The sequence below is a fragment of the Theobroma cacao genome, chromosome 1 (assembly GCF_000208745.1).
Source record: "Theobroma cacao cultivar B97-61/B2 chromosome 1, Criollo_cocoa_genome_V2, whole genome shotgun sequence".
NCBI lineage: Eukaryota > Viridiplantae > Streptophyta > Magnoliopsida > Malvales > Malvaceae > Theobroma > Theobroma cacao.
In genome coordinates, this window is record NC_030850.1 from 30,350,046 (window position 1) to 30,368,646 (window position 18,601).

The 18,601-nt window shown below is 35.6% G+C and overlaps 1 protein-coding gene across 1 annotated transcript; it reads right to left on the reverse strand.

Moving 5' to 3' along the window:
* LOC18613442 (sugar transporter ERD6-like 16) lies at nucleotides 7,409-11,516 on the reverse strand. The gene is made up of 18 exons (XM_018120012.1): nucleotides 11,292-11,516; nucleotides 11,016-11,078; nucleotides 10,224-10,313; nucleotides 10,063-10,122; nucleotides 9,890-9,955; nucleotides 9,748-9,813; nucleotides 9,569-9,644; nucleotides 9,408-9,472; nucleotides 9,242-9,334; nucleotides 9,078-9,158; nucleotides 8,897-8,981; nucleotides 8,759-8,805; nucleotides 8,622-8,684; nucleotides 8,481-8,540; nucleotides 8,232-8,285; nucleotides 8,063-8,122; nucleotides 7,853-7,967; nucleotides 7,409-7,763 (listed from the first exon to the last, which is right to left on the reverse strand). The coding sequence occupies exons 1-18, from the start codon at nucleotides 11,484-11,486 to the stop codon at nucleotides 7,648-7,650; spliced, it is 1,455 nt and encodes a 484-aa protein (XP_017975501.1). The 5' UTR covers nucleotides 11,487-11,516; the 3' UTR covers nucleotides 7,409-7,647.

The window sequence follows — 18,601 nt, forward strand, 5'->3', positions numbered from 1 at the left end:
GGGGGGGGGGGGGGGGGGGGAAGAGGGGAGACGGAGGAGGACGGAGACGAAAGAGACGACAAAGCGGGGCGGCCGAATTAAACTGTTTACGTGGGCCCTACGTCCCTTCCCATTTCTTTTCTTCTATAAACTAACTTCCTTTTTTTTGTTTTTCTTTATATAAAAATTTTTTTAATTAAATATTGTTTTTTTTCTTGTTAAAGGGTTTGTTAAATTTTTATAATTGAAAATTGCCCTTTTTCTGTTATACTCCCATTTGCTGCCCAACATTTTTCTTTTTTTTTTCAATTAATGATGTTATGGGAATCAGAAAGTTGAAAACTTTTAGATGTGGCTATTGGCAGACCTCTTTTGTTTGTTTTGGATCTTTTTTGACTAATCATTTTATCTGTTTCTTTTTTTCTTTTTTTTTTTGTAAAAAGGGTGCTTTTATCTCCAACAACTAGTAACGAAGATATTAAAATTTATTAAATTTAGTTTTGCGTTGAAAATATAATACATTAATTCATCTTAAAAGTAGAACAAAATTAAAGAGAGAAATGAAGAATGATAATGTCATAATGATTTTAGTTAGTAGTATTAGAGCCAAATAAAATGATATAATTTCTATTATTTTTAAGGGAAAAAGAAAGGGAGTGATTTCATGGTGCCGTAATATTCCTTTTTCCATAAATATTTGTACTTGAAACTTGGACGATAGGATAGGTTCGGACCAATATTTTGAAGGAAAATATTAAAAAAGAAAAAGAAAATATGAAGGGAAAGTACTACTTCAGACAGTTTCTGGAAATAGCCAAAACCTAGCCCTGGCAATAGCTGTACTGAACAGAAATTTTCGCTAAAAACAAATGAAAAGAAGGAGACAAGAGTTTCCTGCGTGCGGCCGACGCCAAGGCACGTGGCGACAAAGGGTTCCGTCTCGACTCTTTTGCCCAAAACCCCCGCGAGAAATCCCGAAGCTACCCTCCCCATCCCAATCAAAACCACGAAACAGCCACTGAGGACGACGTGTTTTGTCTGGTAGCGGAAAGCGCGTGACGGCATGTTTTTTGTCAGATCCGGGGGGGGGGGGAGGCTTTTTCTTTTTTGAATTTTCCCTTTTTTTTGTTTTTGGGGGTTTCTGCTTTCTGGGGTCATCTTATGTGGGCTTTGGATTTTGTCGTATTCCATGGGAGCGTGTATATCTATCAATCGTGGGATACGGACACGTGGCATCCCGTGGGGGCTCCCATTATTTGAAGGGCCCCACGTGAACACACTTCCTCAACCCTCAAAGGTCTCATTCTCACAACAAGTTGATACGATGATCAAAGAAGGGGGAAATAAAACACACTCTGAGGTGGGACCCCTAACCGGTTCGAGACCCCATGACTGGCAATAAGCTCTCTGGGATCGCCACGTGCTCTCGTTTCAGCTTGCTTTTGGGGTTGATTGATAGATTTTTCCTGTGACATATGAGGTCGGTCCTACCGGTGAATCTCCGCCGTTGGTTTTGTTTGATGAAAAGATCCAAGCTATGATGTCGGGAGCTAAAAAAAAAAAAAGTTGACAAAACAAACAAGAAAGAAAACGCCGGGTACTTTATTGCAGACATGCTTATTTGTACTTAAAGCCAATCGGGACCATTGGTTAATTTGTTTTCCCTTGATGGGAAAAGTCTAACAAATATAGTATTCCTAAGATTCTTTGGATTTGAATACCAAACTTTCTCCCTCCCCAATTGCCCATATGCCTTAGATTTCCTTTTATTCCTCTCCATCTTTTCCAATCCAACCATCGAACCTTTTATTTCTTTTTTCTTCTTGCCTTGACCTTGTCTCTTGCCAATATAAAAAGGAATAACCCAAAGTTTGTTTATAATCAACAATATTGATTTTAAATATTGATGGTGATGATGGGATGACAAATCAAAGCCAAAATAGTCAAAAGTCCAACATAAGAGGTATGATAGTGCATGTTAAAAACAATCCCATACATGCAATTTTATGATATATGTGTACTCAAGAAAATACTTGTATCTTCTTCAATCTTTACGAAACTTACAAAATAAGTCGATATAATCCAACTAGTAACAACCATATGCTATATTCAATGTCTTTGATTTCTTCTCGAAATATCTTGATAGTCTAATAAGTAAATGGAAAGTAATTTCCCACATTTATGCTTTAATATGATATGGAAGAAAAAGAAATAAGAAAAAAAAAGAAGATAGGAGACAGTAGGAAGAGTTGTTGTCGTATATGAAGGTGGCTAAGCATGTGCCACGCACACCCCACACCAAACAAAAACTGCCGTGTTGCTTTGCAATTGCTCGTTTCTCTTTTTCTCCGCTTCTCTACTTCTTTCCTCCTTTTAATTATTTTAGTAGCAAAGTAATTAATATTCTTTTTCTTCTCTAGCTTTAGACTACGTGTCGCTCTCTATCGTCGTTTTAGCTATATACAAAGTGTAGTAGTCGTATTTATCTTCGTTATCTTTTGGATTGAGGGCTTTTATTTTGTTTGTTTTTTGGTCCAAAGCAATTTAAGGTGCGGCCCACCTCGGTTTTGGCTGCTTCTGCGTTAGGTCAACAACTAGGAACAGCTTTTGGCTGCTTCTGCCCATCTCCCCCCAACACTTACACACACACACACACACCCCCAAACAAAAACAGGAAAAAGAAAAAAGAAAAAAAATTATCCACAGTAAGAACTCCAGAAGGGATGTTGAACACGTTATGTGTATATTAATCTAATGTATATCCTCTGTTTATGACGTTGGCTGGCTGCCTCTGAAAGTCTGGCTGCCCTCCCGTCTAACATCAACACATACATCATCACATTTTTCTTGTTGATTGATAGAAGTCTGGCAATTTCTTTCTCCTTTATCACCTACTATTTTCCTACGACGAATAGATTACACCAGGGGCTACTGTTTTCCTTTCTTTTTGTTTTTTTAATCTCCATTAAATGTTGAGTTTGCATCTAAAGTTATTGACAGTTTTGACACCTATGCCATGTTTTAGTCATGGGCGTAGTGTACAAATCTTAATAGGGACAGTTTCTTTGTTTTTACGTGCAAAAACCAATTTGTTAACCGTCACTAAAACCCCATTTTTAAGAGGAATAAATAGTTCAATTAAGATTTTAACTTCTTCTCTTTTTTTTGGGTTTGTCATTTGCATTCTCATTCAACTAAAAACAATAAGGATATCTTATGCTTCAAACGAGAAAACCGCTAAAATGAGCAGGAAACAAAAGGAAAAACAATAGAGCAGGGGAGGAAAAATAACCTGCTCAAACCGAGACAAAGAAACAAGCAGAGCTAAAAACAATCTCCAAAGCAAATATATGAAAGAAACCCATTTCAATTTAAGACCCTATGCTTTGAAATTTGAATCTTGGTTAATAGATTGAATAGGAAATTTTCAGTTTAACTTTGCAACAAGATAAGACTGTTCCCTCCTTGTTCGACGCTAATCTACAGGTCTTTGACTCCCAAAAGATAATCGTAGTTAACTATAAGCTAATGTCAATGAATGCATTAAAACTATACATAAAACAATTAGTAGAAAGTATGACTCGTTTTGCATACAGCTTGACACTTGTTAAACATACGGAACTCCTGTTAACAAGCGGCAGTCTAGAGAAATCTGAAAAGAGTAGCAGGCAGGCCTGCCGCCTGTTGAAAACCCAAACCATCTTTTCGCCCATTGAAATTCCAGGCGCTAGTTTCCAACAAGGTTTAGAAATTACGAAGGTAAGAACAATAATAGCACGAGGACCTGTATGAACCTATTACTAATCTTTGTTCACATTTTAATCCCAACAACACTAATGAGGCCAAATTTCTAGTACGACTGATAATCAATACTACTACAACTTTATAAAAATAAAAACAAATTGTCCTTTATCCTCATTTTCTTCAACCCAATCTGCTAGTTGATTTGCTAAACTTTTCGTATTGTGAAAAAAAAAAAAAAAGTAAAGGAGAGATCAGCGACTTCCAAGTGTCTCCCAAGTCACAGGTTGCATACCAAGTTTTAATGATTCATATACTGAAAAGACTATCTTTTCATCTAATTACACCTAAACCCCACCCCCCTAAAAAAAGAAAGAAAAAAACCCTTTGTCGTTTTGGAATTTCCCCTCCTTTTACCTCCACTAGATGATAACGAAGCAACTTCCAAGTGGGGAAAAAAATTTTGGGGTATCGAAGACAAACAATGTACAATGAATGTGATGAAGGCTTTGGAAGATTATGTTTCTTCTGGCATTAAGAAAAAAACAAAAAAACATTACCTAACTATGTACATTGTATGTGTTTGGTCTTTGGAGTGACTAGGTTATTCTCCTTTTAGAATTTTTTTTGAATAAAAACAAGCTTTCACATGCCTCACAATCAGCTTTGATCAAAGTGTTTATCCTTTTTCGTTATTAAAGAAACAATAATAACAAGTACTGTACATTGAATTCTATTTGCATAAATAAAAGCTGAACGAATGAATCTAGCCTCAAAATCTAACAAGCCCATAATTTTTTTAAAAAAAAGTTATATTGGTTAGGTTAAGAATATACCCACTCTCTCTCTCTTTCTTTTTAATACTAATTAAAACACAAAAATTTCTAATTTATTTAATACTATAGTATAGTATCTTGTACTCAAAACCTAAAACTGTTTAGAAAAGTTATATACCAACAGGTTAAACATTTTATCATTGTACCAACTTTTAATCTGATTGCACACATAAAAGACGTGGATAATACTCCGTTGATTTTCTTTTGGCATGAACGGAGGGGATGATGATTTGTTTGTTGGAAGGAGTCAGCTATGCATGAATTGGCCCGAGTGGGATCGTAAGTTTGGGTACGTGCGTGATTGGACAGTCAGAAAACCCTTTGGTTTTTGTCGCTAATAAAGCTGAGATATGCATTTGTTGAAGATTAAGGCGAGGTCATGCAATTGTGTTTTTATCGTTTCACAAAGTCAAATTCTGCATAATTTCCCGTCATTTTCCGTGGTGGTGGACGAGAAAAAACAGGCCTGTTTAGCTACGTGTTGATGAGGAGCCACCGCCTTTTTTCCGTAGCCTTGCTGATGCAGTACTTAAATCTAAATGATAAGAACGAATCCATTGGCTTTGTTCTCTCTCTTTTTCCCTTTCTCATTATTTTTCCTTTTTTTAATTATGGTTTAATTAAACATATATATATTGAAATAATAATATTTATTGTTACATGAGTTGCTCATGGATATTTATTTTTAAAATAATTATTATAAAAATATAATTATTTATTTATAATTAAATTTTTTAATATTAATTTTTGAAATATTCAATACTAACTAAAAAAAGAATTAAAAACAATTTTTTTATGAAATTCATTCAATGTAATTAAAATTTTTATTTACAAATAAACATTAATTCATTCATTAATATAAATACCAATTATATATATTTTTCAAAAGATGAAGTAAACACGTCAATAAATTAATTTATTTTTTATTTTTTTTTCTTCATTAAAAAAATATTTATTTAAGTGTTTGNAAATTAATTTTATTTTTTATTTTTTTTCATTCATTAAAAAAATATTTATTTAAGTGTTTGATTCAGTAATATATGCAAATATTCTTTGTTTTAGAAGCCGGATTCCTCTTATTTCAAAATTAAAAAAAAAAATAAACACATTGCTCTAAACTTCGTAGAATCCAGGGCTTAGCCATTTCTTATTTCTGTTTTCTTTCTTATTCCTTTGTTTCTTTAGTATTTCATGGGTATTCAAATTGTTGTTTAAATCAAGGTGCAACGACTAATTATACTATATCTTAATGCATTTCCGAAGTCAATGATGAGTAGTAGGTATATCATGATTTAGTCTACTTATAACATATTACATGTTGAAAGCTTTTGATTAATTTTTGCTTAACCCCAGAATAAATACACTCAATATAGTTTGAGAATGTGTTTATTTCAATCCCGATTATTCATCAGCAAAAAGAAGAAAAAAAACTAATGAGTATTTGATTACAAGAGGGAAAAAAACAAACCCTCCACTTAGAGAAATGTGACAGTGGAAAAAGCATTCCATGGTTCGGTCCCATTGGATTATATATATAGTTAATAGGATATATAGTATTTAATGGATTAAATGGATGGAGTCAGAGTACATGTTATCAAGCATTAATTAATTGGGATCATAAGCGACTAACTCCAAATTTAATATAGTGAGGCAAAAGAAAATGATGATTGAAAGCAGTGGTGACAGCAGTGAAGGAGATAATCAGAAGAAACATGGAATAGAAATTAACAAGAAGAAAAAAAACCCATGGCTTTGCCATTATGCGGTTCCCTGCGGTGACAACACTGGGTGCGAGCACGTTTACAAGATGTCTCAGGGGAGACCGTCTCCCCAGTAGCCATTAAAATTTATTAATCACTGACCCAGTACTGTTGTTGTTCTTTTAAATGTTTGGGTGGGTGTGAAACTGAAATAAGTCTGTAAAGAGTGAAACATGTGTTTCTTAGTGATTGAAACTTGAAAGGACTTGTGAATAGTTAAGTTTCTGCGTCGACTGTTGAAAGGAAGTGAAGGAACGATCAGCTGAACTTGGAATGATAGGCGTGCATGTATTTGTAGTTCGGGGTTGTAAGTTTGTGACATTTGTCTTTGACAGAAATGTCGTGTCGTTGATGATGTTATATTTTGATTATGAAAGAGTGATGATATGTTTTTTTTTCTTTCTTTTTTTTTATGGTAGAGATGGGTCTATAGATTAGAGTACGCGCACATATAACATATTGATTTGAAAGGAAATTGAATGTTGATATCAAATAATGGCTTCATTTGTTCTTTGAAAGTATTTGCCATTGTTGATTGAACATATTCTTGGATCCCAGAATGTACTGATGAAATTAGTTTGCACACAAGCACTGCTTTTTTGAGACTCCAATACTTAATCATACAAGTTCAGTCCTATTTTATTATAAAACAAAAAAACACTACCATACCAATCTAATATCTCTACTCAAATTACACTTAACTCTTTATTACTTCAATTAAGCCCAACTGACAAGCTTAGTTCTACTTTCCTGGTATATGATTAATTAGCTTGCCTTTTAACCAACTCCAGAAACCTCCCTTTGTGGTTGTTGACTTGTCTCTCCCCCCAACCCTCAGCAAGGCTTGCCCTTTTATAATTCTTCAACTCTCCAAAACTGGGTCAGTTTGCTAACTAATGAACTCTCCACTCTGGGCTTTGTAAATTTCTCTAACAAGTAACAAGGGGAGTATAATCTAGGCACTGACTGGGCTTGGCTCAAATAGTGGATTTAGTTGGCCAGAGTTTGCTAGAAGGGATGGGTTGTTAGCAAAAGAAACTTACAAGCCCATTTTTAAGCTGAACCAGCTTATTTGGGAAGGACGGGCTTGTCCTTACTTTCAGGCTTTAACAAAGTACAGTATAAGCAGTAGTTGTCATCAGGATGCTATCTCGTCTCGTGCATGTCTTGGCAATCAAGTTTGCAACACTGATATATTTAGCTGAACCATTTGTCTACTTAAAATACAAAAGGGAAAATAATGTTGCTGCTCATTAGTTCGATTTGCAATTGAAACTAGTAAACCGCTGCCTAAAATAATGTTGTAACATGACCGAATTAACTCTTCTGCTTCAAGAATTCATGGAGGCCTGTATTTCTTCCAGAGCTCTTCCCTTGGTTTCTGGCACAAGCTTGGCCACAAAAAGGACAGAAGCTGCACAAACTCCTGAATAGAGAAAAAAGGTACCTGAAAAAGAAACAGCTGTTATTTTTCTGCCTTTACATTTTATCAATTAGGCACATTTTGATATCTAGTGACACCAGAAACCTAGTCACCTGAAGGGCTCCAATCCATCAAAAAGTTGAAAGTGTAAGACACTGCCCATGCTCCAAACCAATGTATTAGATTCACCAAACTTCCAGCTGCTCCCTTAATATTGATGGGGAATATCTGTTACAACATATATAGTTCAAGCCAGTGAGATTTAATATCAGTATGAAGAATATCTTGTGAATAAAACTAGTATACGATCAAGCTGCATGTACCTCCGACATTAGGACCCAAGGAACTGCTCCCATTCCAATTGAAAATGAACCCATGAAGATCTGATTGAATTTCAATATTATAATCAAGAATAGAATATACGTCAGGCTTTGTATGAAACAATCATGTATGACCTATCTAACACTTATTCAGCTTAACAAAATCTGTTACCAGCATTCCACATAGCACAAACAATGGAATCCATTCTTGAAGCAAGTTGTGTTCCTGAGATGAACGAAGAACAGCACGCTAAGAAGAAAGGATGGCAAAAACTATATACGAAGCAAGATGAGATCGGTTAAGAGACACAAGATTTAATCTCAAGCAATGAATAAGGTGTTCAACATCTGCAAATTAACCCTGTAAAGATGACTTGAGGATCAATGATTAGGACATAATCATGATGACATTTGTGATTACCTTCATCAGAAATGATATTGCTGCGAGAAAGCATCCCAAGAATGTGCCTGTCGAAGAAACCTGAAAGAGAAGAATTTTGTTTCAACTACAAAAGGCTTATGGTGTTGCAAACTTTGAAGTGGTAAGCCACAAGAAACTTACTAGCAGAAGGGGTTTTCTTCCGCAGTTATCCACTAAGAATGCACCGCCAGCAGTTATAGGGATCTGTAATCATTCATTTAGGTGCTGTGACTTGGATTATGTATCTTGAAAATTAAAGGAAACAACAGAATTGATACCTGGACACAGGCAAAAGCTATTATTCCGATTTTCCCTGAAGCAAAGCCTGCAATAGAAAAATCTTCTCTGAGATCAGCATAATTACTAAGAATAAGTGCAGGAGAAACCAGTTAAAACAAGTTTGCTAATCTTGTGACCTGCTGAAGTGAAAGTTTCACTTGCGTAAAAACCAACTCCATTTACCCCTCCGAACTGTTGAAACATCATTAGTCCCACACCAATCTGAGAATGACCAATAAAGTAGGACTTATGATCAGTTACTAAACAAAAGCTCATTACGTATCTGTCTGCATCTGATTAGGTAAGGCAGGTGCTTACAATGACTGATTGCTTGTATTTTCTTTGGAACAAGTCTAGCATACTGGCTTTAGGTTGGTGCTCTAGAGTTTGCAGATAATCCTGTCAAGTAGTTCAATTCGTTACCTTAATTTCTACCTTGTTTTTAATACAAATGTTGAAATTCTAATGCTGAATGTTAGTACTTGGATTTCAGCTGCTTCATGAGAAATATCAGCATCATCTCCATGGAGACTTCTCAGAGCATTGTAAAACTCCTTCCGGTACCCAGCCTTAGCCTGAAATAATAAATTAAAATCTTATTTCTGAAAGGGATGCAATTGCCTGTTTCTTTGGCACTTGACTGCGTACCAGCCATCTTGGAGACTCAGGGATGAAAATAAGACCCACAAGCTGTACTAGACATGGGATGATTCCTTCAAAGAAAGAAAAAAAAATGAATAAATAAATAAGCAAAACATATTGTTGAAGGGACCTAAATGAATAGACAATTCCTTGGTTCTACATTCTACCAGTTAGAGCTAACAGTCGCCACTTCAAAACTGTCCCTGCTAAGAAGGCTACCGATGCTCCTATGACGATCATGAGCTGCAGAACAAGATCGAGTTAAGACAATAATATATCCCTTTTAGTGTTTACTCTAGTCGTTGTTGTTTCATTTGCTTTCATCATATGCTCCAGGTTCATGCACCTGATTCAGTGTCGCTAACCCACCACGGAGATCCTTTGGTGCGATTTCAGCTACATATATGGGTACCTGTTCATGCATTACAAATTACATTATTGACGATGAGCTCAGAAGGAAGACGAAGAAATTCAGTATAACCACATACCACGTATGCAAAAATTCCAATTCCGTATCCAGAAAGGAATCTTCCAATGTCAAGTGACAAAGCTCCCTGTGCAGGGAAAGAAAGATAAGAATGAGAACTAAACTTATCTTGCTTGAATATTGCTTCAGAATTGAAATCAAATGGACACCAAAACTGCTGGTATAAACACAAACCTTGGAGAAGTAAATAGCTATCCATCCTGTAATGCTGAAGGCGGAAGATATTCTCATTGCCTAACTCATTTACAAATACAATTGGGTTAATATAGGATTCATTCTTCGCATTCATATTTGCAATACCATTGAAAAGCTATGTTTAAAATTTTATGCGTTACCCCTTTTCGGCCAAGGAAGTCTGCAATTCGCCCACTTGTGATTGCACCAATCATTGAACCGACATTGAGTATGGAACCAAATACTGAAAACTGTGTGTGGGAATGAAAAGGTTATAGAATCCATATGAGAATTTACAGAGGAGTAGCTTTAAGATGATGCTTCATCAGAAAAGAAATATGATCTGATCAATGCCTTAGTTTGACTTTAGAAAAAGATGAGTCAGATAGGTCAGTCTCATTCTTCAGTAAAAACCAGTTACTGTGCCAACGACTTCATTGAACTGAAGGCTTCACAACGATTACATCTAAAAGTCCACTTAGGTTGAGAAGAGCAGATGTTACAGTTTTAAGAGGGATGTACTTCTATACTAAACAGAAAAGCCAGGCTGAAATTTATGAAAAATTGCGTACAGGATATCTGTACGTAGGGTCAGTGTTACTGCATAGTAGAATTAGTATTTATGAATAAGATAAAGATCAATACTTCGGACTCGGTTTTAGTAGCATGTGATGTAATTTCTGCATGAATAAGATCTTTCTCTCGATGAGTGGTAGCTGGCTCACAATTTTCAGTAAGTGTCCACACATCTCATCCCAGAGAACTTACTACCTTTCATATCCTACAGGTACAGTGCCACATAATGAAAAGTAAATAGACTTTACCAAACAGAAAAAAGAAGCAACGAAGAAAATAAAATAAATGGCCTAAACATGCATGCGGATGGAATTACTTCAACTCAATTGAAGTTGTTCCAATTGGGGGGAAAATAACTTATAAATTCTTGAACCAACCTCCGCAACTGATAGGTCAAGATCCTTTGTGATGGCAGATTGAACAGGTGCTGAATATCCCATCTGAAAAAAGTAAACAAGTTTTAACGGTTCACAGCTCCTTGAACAGATTCGTTTTGCAGGAAGCATCGCAAACCAACATGATGCGTATTCAAGTTGGTTTAAGCACACATAGGTGATCAAGAGTCAAGTATTCCATCAATAACTGTGAAGTTCAAGTATCTGGTGTTTGTATATGTGAGTAATTAGTTAAGTAAAAGAGGATCGGTGACTTACACAAGAGCCAAATTCATAGGAGCCCAGAACTGCTACAAAAGTACTTAGAAAAACAACTTTCAGTAATCCTTTCCTGTTACATTCCTTGTGGAACTTGCGATCCCCATCTTTGATACTTGTATGCTGCAATAGTGGCTCTTTCATTTTAGCTTTCACACTGCTCTCACCATTTTCCACATCTTGGTTGATGGCCATTTGTTACCTGAAGCAATAATCAAGGTGCGGGATACTTAAGATGAAAGGAGATTCTTTTGTTATGAGTATCTAGGCATGATATTAAGGCATATTTATATGCATCCAAACACTATAAATTTCAAAAGAACTACTCACTAGAGAAGAAGTATGCCTGTAGTATGTCCTGATATTCTGAAGGAAAAATAAAAGCTTTCACATGGATGCCTTAGCTATATTTGGCAGTACATGCATTATTACGGCCATAGAAGAAGATAAAAAGGCCAGGGAGAAAGGACCAAGACCAGCTTTAGGTTGCAGAGATTATAGTAGTAGTAAATACAAGTTGCCATATGCTCAAAATTGCAAATAAATAAATTATTTCTATGTTTTTTTTTGGAAGCAAATAAATTATTTCTAATAAACATGTGAATGCAACTCAATAGGATCTACTGCTGCTGGAAATTAATTCTTTTAGCCTTTGCACTTAAATTTCTAAACCATCTTCATGTGGCAGATGATTGCAGATCTGTGATATTCAATATTGATGACTTGATCGAAGTAATAACATCATCAAATTGCCTCCCTAACTAGCCTCTCAATGCATTATTTGTAAAACTATATGTAACAGATGTTGAGGAAAGTCCATTGTTGTTCTACTAGTGGATTACCAGAAGGCATAGATGATTTCTTGCTTGCAAACAAGTCAAGTCATGCTACAACATCAAGTACATAATTAAGGAATTGCTCTCTCCTAAAATAACATTGTCACAGTTCTTCAGAGTGCTCTGAAATGAAGACAAGTCCCTCAAAATTCCATTGTATGGTGTATACTTCAAAATAAGATCAAGATGGGATGCACAGCTGTTGCAGTTTAAATCATTTTGCAGATTCGATCTCCACCAGTGGAATCACTAGATGCTGAACTTGCTGCTGCAGAAACATAAGAAAATATATCATGTGACAAATTACGAATATAGAACAAAAGTTTGTCCTCATTAGGAATCCTATGTGCATCTATGATTTCAAATTACTAAACAATGCAGGATTGGCCCAGTAGTTGATCCTTTTCTGTCAAAGTGTTAAAATCCTAGGTTCATATCCTTGTTCCCCTCTCGAACTTCCTCATATGTACCAAAAGTATTAATGTCCATAGTTGTAATTGCATTACAACTTGTCAAATGTTATTGGGAATAGAGAGATCATATGTTAATATTTCAAAATTTTTTGCGTTGCCATCCTATCCTCATTATCCTTATGACATGTTGAAGAATAGCAAACATCCTATTAGATTAATGATAGTGTGCAGTGGAACATCAAACTGACAATTTTCGGAACGGATTTCTTATTTCGGCTATGAGAGTAGAGAAGAAGTTACTTGGTTAGGTTTACTAATGTTGTTAAGGCCCAACCTTTCATTATTGAAAAATCTCACAAAGTGAGACCATTGTTGAAGTTTAGAGATTCCTTAAAGTGATGCCAACGAAAAAGACAAAGATGCCTCAAATATTTTGGTTGGTAGATCCAAGAATAACATTTCTCTTATTTTTGCACTCTGATGAACAGATAGCTGAATAAAATAAGGACACGATGAAGCATAATTTGATTGAGGCTAGCTGTCATGAGTCAATATTTGTATAAAGGTTATGATGGTGTAAAATTGTCTAAAAGGTTAAATCTTTTGGGTTTTAAGGAAAAATGTCTTCATTTTAAATAATTTAGTGATACTTCATTGCGTACTTGTAAAAACATGTTAAGTTTTAAAGAGAAATACCCTTTAAGGAAGGACTGTCTCTATTCCACATACTGTAACGGTTAATGGTGACATATGTGTTGTTGGAAATCTCAATGAATTTGTTATGTTTGTAGACTATTATTCGCTAAAGTGATGAAGAATAAAACTAGAACGAAAAAGAAAATATAATTGGACTCAAAGTCTCTCTATAATCTTTTCATTCAACAACATCACTTATAAATACATTTACAATATAAAGAAAAAACATTAAAACAATGTAGCATGTAAAATAAAATAAAGAAGCATTATGCATGTCTTAAATAACCACTTACTTGCACACAACATGTGACCAATACAGACCCATTACTCAACATGACAATAACTATAAAAGAGAAAATACACTAGCATTAATTAGTAAACTAAAAACAGTTGAGCATAAATTGAAAAAGCCAAACTAACTCCAAGTCTTTGATTCTTTAAGTCAAGTCTCATTCTTGAACACACTTCCTTGAGATTGACTTAATGAACTCCCAATCTTTCTTATAACAGCTCAATTCTGTCATGTGATTGGAACATCCGCTATCAAGGAACCATGTGTTTTTCTTTTCATCACTAGAAACCTTGGCCATGAACAATTGCTCCTCTACCATATCAGTTTCTTCAGTTACTGTTGCCTTCTCATCAGCATGATTGCCTTTGAATTTACAAACTTTCTCTACATGACCTACACTTCACATTAGGCCTAACAAATTTTTGGAGTATGATTACTCTTTTTGCAGTATTAACATGGAGGAAACTTGTTACTTGGTTTGTTTGAGTTCACAACACCATTTCTCAACTCCTTGTCTTTCTTATCTCTTTCTCTCTTTCTTGAGTTGCTGTCACCCATTCGAAAATCCTTGTTCCTTGCTGTTAGAGCATTTTCAGTTACATCATTATTGCGATAAGTCCTCCTTTGTTTATGAGCTTGTAAAGCATTTACAAGTTTTGTCATCGAGAGTTAAGAAAGGTCTTTGGAGTCCTCAAGTGAGGAGATTTTTGCTTCAAACTTTTTCGGTAAACTCACTGAAATTTTGTTGACGATCCTATAATCTGAAAACTTCTCACTAAGGAGTCCAAATTGGTTCACCAATGTCATAATCTTATCTGAGTATTCTTTGATACTCTTATCATCCTTCATATGCAAAATCTCAAACTTTCTATGTGGATTCAAGGCTTGCATTTGACGAATCCTCTCGTTGCCATGAAACTCCTCTTTTAGGCAATCCCAAGTATCCTTAGGCGATTCATAAATCATTATTCTTGTAAAAATAATATCTGACACTAGCGAATGGATAATGGAGATAGCCTTAAATTTTTTCGTTACTTTCTTGTTGTATTGGTTCATTTGTGCCACTGTAGGATTGTGTCTTTGTTTTGGTGGCTCACCTCCCACCTTCACAACCTCTTATAAATCGAAAGCTCTAAAATACGCCTTAATCTTCATGGCCCAAATGTCATAATTTTTACCTGTAAACACAAGCAGAGCAACGATATTAAAATTTTAGGAAGTTATAGTTATTTTAAAAAGCATGAGAATGAAGATTTGTAGAAAAAAATTGTTGGTTTCTTTCTCGATCCCTTAAGATACTTTTTAGGCTCTGATACAATGTTAGAAATCTTAATGATTTTGTTATGTTTGTAGACTACTATCTGCTAAAGTGATAAATGATGAAATTGGAGAACTAGATAAAGATAAAATGAGAGCGAAAATATAATTAGACTCAAAGTCTTTCTATAGTCTTTTCATTCAACAATACAATTTAGAAATACATTTACAGGAGAGAGAACAAACATTAAAATAAAGCAACACGTAAAATAAAACAATGATGTAGTATGTATGTTTTATATAACCATTTACTTGACCACAATATGTGACCAATATAAAGCCACTACTTAACATGACAATAACTATAAAAGAGAATATAAATTGATATTAACTAATAAACTAAAAATAATTTAGAAACAATTATAAATAAATTAAAAAAGCCAAACTAACTCCCAATCTCTGGTTCTTAAAGTCAAGCCTCATTTTTCAGCAGGTGTAAAAAATTATTAACTCTTTATAAAGGGGTGAGCAATAGACGAATTGTTGGGTTGCCTTATTAGTTAAAGTACGTTGGTGGCTAATCATCTAGGGCTTCCTCTATGACTGAATAATGGTGCATTAATACTTTCGGTTCCTTTGTACTATATTTTCAATATTAATAAAATATTTTTTATTTAAAACTAGTGGTTGCATATGTGGTATTTGTTATGTTCTATGATTTTATTATTGCTTTTTGTAAACTAACTCATGGCTATAATTTGTATTTACTCAGATATAATCAAGTTCCACCCAAACGCCGCACAAGCTATTACATACTTAAGCTAACGGATGTAGTCTATGGTAGTTGGTATTAGAGTAAACTCTAGGGTACTAGTGAAGTGCCATTGAGGACAGTGGACTTTTATTGAAATGAGAGATGATGTAACGGCATCAAATATAATATGTGCTCCTAGTGGATGAAGCCATAAGTCCCATATCAAAAAGAAGCTTCTAATAGGGAGCCAAAGGAGGATGTCATGGTTATAGAGAGGGATATGAATCCCACATTGATTGTGCACTAGAGTGATACTAGGCATTTAAAGATTAACATCACTTTTAACCTTTTAAATGTCTTTTGTGGGACAAAATCATGAGACTAACAAGTCAAAGCGAACAATACTTTATAGAGGTTGGTGTGGACCATGACGCTAGTCCATATCAAATTTAGAAACTTTATGAAATAAAATGATAATGTCTTATACAAGGTCATATTCCTTAGCCTACATGAGCAATTTCTGTAAATGAAACCTTTCTGTTGCATAATAGAAGCTAAAATTTAAAAATATATATTTGATATGTTATTGAGATAAGGTTGTAATTATCTTATTCTCAAGTGTAAGTCAATTGTTATAAGAATAGATGTATCTTGGTTGCTGGTGGAAATGTGCATCTCTTCTAATAATGTAAGGTTTTTTGAGTAAAATTTTACTTAGTACAAGCGTTCCCCTCTAGTGAAGTCATGTAAAATGTAGTGGGGTTTTTCTAATAGAGAGAGATATATAGTGTTGTAAATAAGTAAAACAAGATGTGTTAGACGTAATAGGGAGAAAGATTAAAGCAATTCTTGAAATGTTGAGTGCTGTGATAAATAGTAACGAATAAAGTGCACATAATAGGTAAGTGGCAAAGTAAGACAATGAATAAAGATGAGAATGGGTAAACACATGATTTGAGAGGGAATATTTTAAAAGAGAGTGAGTGCTAAGGAAAAAACAATTACTCAAGAACAGTTATTAAAAAATGCTTAAATGCTCATAATAATAGGCATAATGTATTATGGAGTAATGAATTTTTCTCTAAGAAGTGACCATTAAAAGTAATGGACTTTTCTAAAAAATGGACGTTAATGGTGTAATGAGACTTTTTCTTAAGTAAAATGAAAAAGATAAAAAAAGAAAAAAATAAAAGAGAAGAGGGAAAAATAGTTATATTCAGAAAAGAAATTAAGAGAAAGTTGTCCTAACTATATTCATATCCAAACCATTAACTTAAGCTATCTAGAACATATCAATGATGAAACTAATTTGTGAACCTCGCCTACTTGTCTAAGATTACTTTTGTAGACACTAAATTATAAACAAGTAAAAATTAAAAATATAATAAACAAAAAAATGATGAAATGAATAAATGAAAAATGATGAAAAAAGAAAGGAGAGAGGTACGACTGTGCGGACGCACCCTGCCAGGCACCTCCCTCACCCTGCCAGACAGAGAAGAATTCGCGTCTGGCAGGTTAGTGGAACTTGCCCCTGGGTGCCCAGGGACAAGGCAATGGGGCGTGCCCCCTCCAGAACCCGAGAATCGAGTATAAAGGAGAAGGGGCACTGTAGCATTTCGGGGGGAACCTGCAACGAAAATTCCAACAAGCCACACCAAAAAATACACAAAAAAAATCGGAGATCCGGCAGGCAAAAGCAGCAAAGCAACCTGCAAGCAAAAAACCACCAGATTCCCGGGGGCAGCAACATCAGCAACCGCATCTGCCATGGCTAGAGACGAAGCAGTGAACAGCACCAAAATTCCTAAGCCGCAGGCGTGAGGGAGGGAGAATCTGCAGATTGACGCCAGGATTTGCTGCTGACGCAAGGGGAAGACGCACTGAACGGAGAAATAGAGAGAGAGGAGCGGCGGCTGGCGCAAGGGAGAGAAGACCGTCGCGCCACCAGATCCGCCACCGGTTGGGGGAGAGTCGACTTGTCCCACGCCGCAAGGAGAAGTTCGCCGGCGGAGAAGAAACCAGACCATCGACGCCGCCCGATCTGTCGCTGGAAGGAAGAGCCGATCCAGGACAGCTGCGACGCCACCGGTTGGGGGAGAACCGACTTGACCCACGCCGCAAGGAGGAGCTCGCCGGCGGAGAAGGAACCAGACCATTGACGCCGCCAGATCTGTCGCCGGAAGGAAGAGCCGACCCAGGCGAGGAGCGACGCCACCGGTTGGGGAAGCCGACCGTAAGAGTTCGCCGGCGTGAGATTGCCTGCAGGTTGACAGCCAAGGGGGAGTTCGCCGGCGTGAGGAGGGGAAATCCGACAGAGGAAAATTGTAGAGAGAAGTCAGAGAGTTTATAGGTAGAGAGAGAAAGTGGAAGGGAGAAATGGGAAGAAAAGGAAAAATATGGGGGTTTTATAGTTAGTGCTTAAAGCTAAACGGTGTCGTTTTGGGGAATACGTTTGGGCAGCTCAAGGACATTCAAAACGACTGTGTTTTGGCTAAGGAAGGCTGAATACTTGGGGCACGCTCACGGGCTTTCTGCCAGACTGATGCGTACTGGGCTAAGTCGGGCTTGAATCTTGGGTAAGTTTTAAATATTGGGCTTTTGTTGGTGTTAGTTATGATGATTTTCTTAATGTAGTCTTTTGTTAGTAAAATAATGGGGACATAGTATAATAATATGATAATATAAATTAAAAATATAAAAATAATAATGAGTAAAAAAATTAGAATCATTAAAATAAAAAATATGTATAAAAAATAGGTAAATAACAAAACAGCAATAATAAAATATAAATATAAACGAATGAAACAAATGGTAGGCTAAAAGATTAAATTAAGAAATTAAAAATTATTAGATTAAGCATTAAAAATAATAAAATAGGTATGAGAATCAATATTAGAAAGTTAAAAATATATATGATTAATAAAATAATAGCCGATGATGGGATAATCGATCGGGATGCGAGAAGTCGCAATCCCGGGCCGATATTCCTTAGGTTCAGAATCTGATCAAGGCTCCACCAGTACGATGGGAGGGCCTCGATTTCAAGATCTCGAAATTTT

Bases quoted from the DNA above. Each gene is read 5' to 3' on its own strand.
- LOC18613442 (XM_018120012.1), bottom strand. From the start codon at position 11,486: ATGGCCATCAACCAAGATGTGGAAAATGGTGAGAGCAGTGTGAAAGCT. The intron at 8,806-8,896 runs GTCACAAGATTA...TTTCTATTGCAG, and splicing joins TGAAACTTTCACTTCAGCAG to GCTTTGCTTCAGGGAAAATC. The intron at 7,968-8,062 runs GTACATGCAGCT...ATGTTGTAACAG, and splicing joins CTTGGGTCCTAATGTCGGAG to ATATTCCCCATCAATATTAA.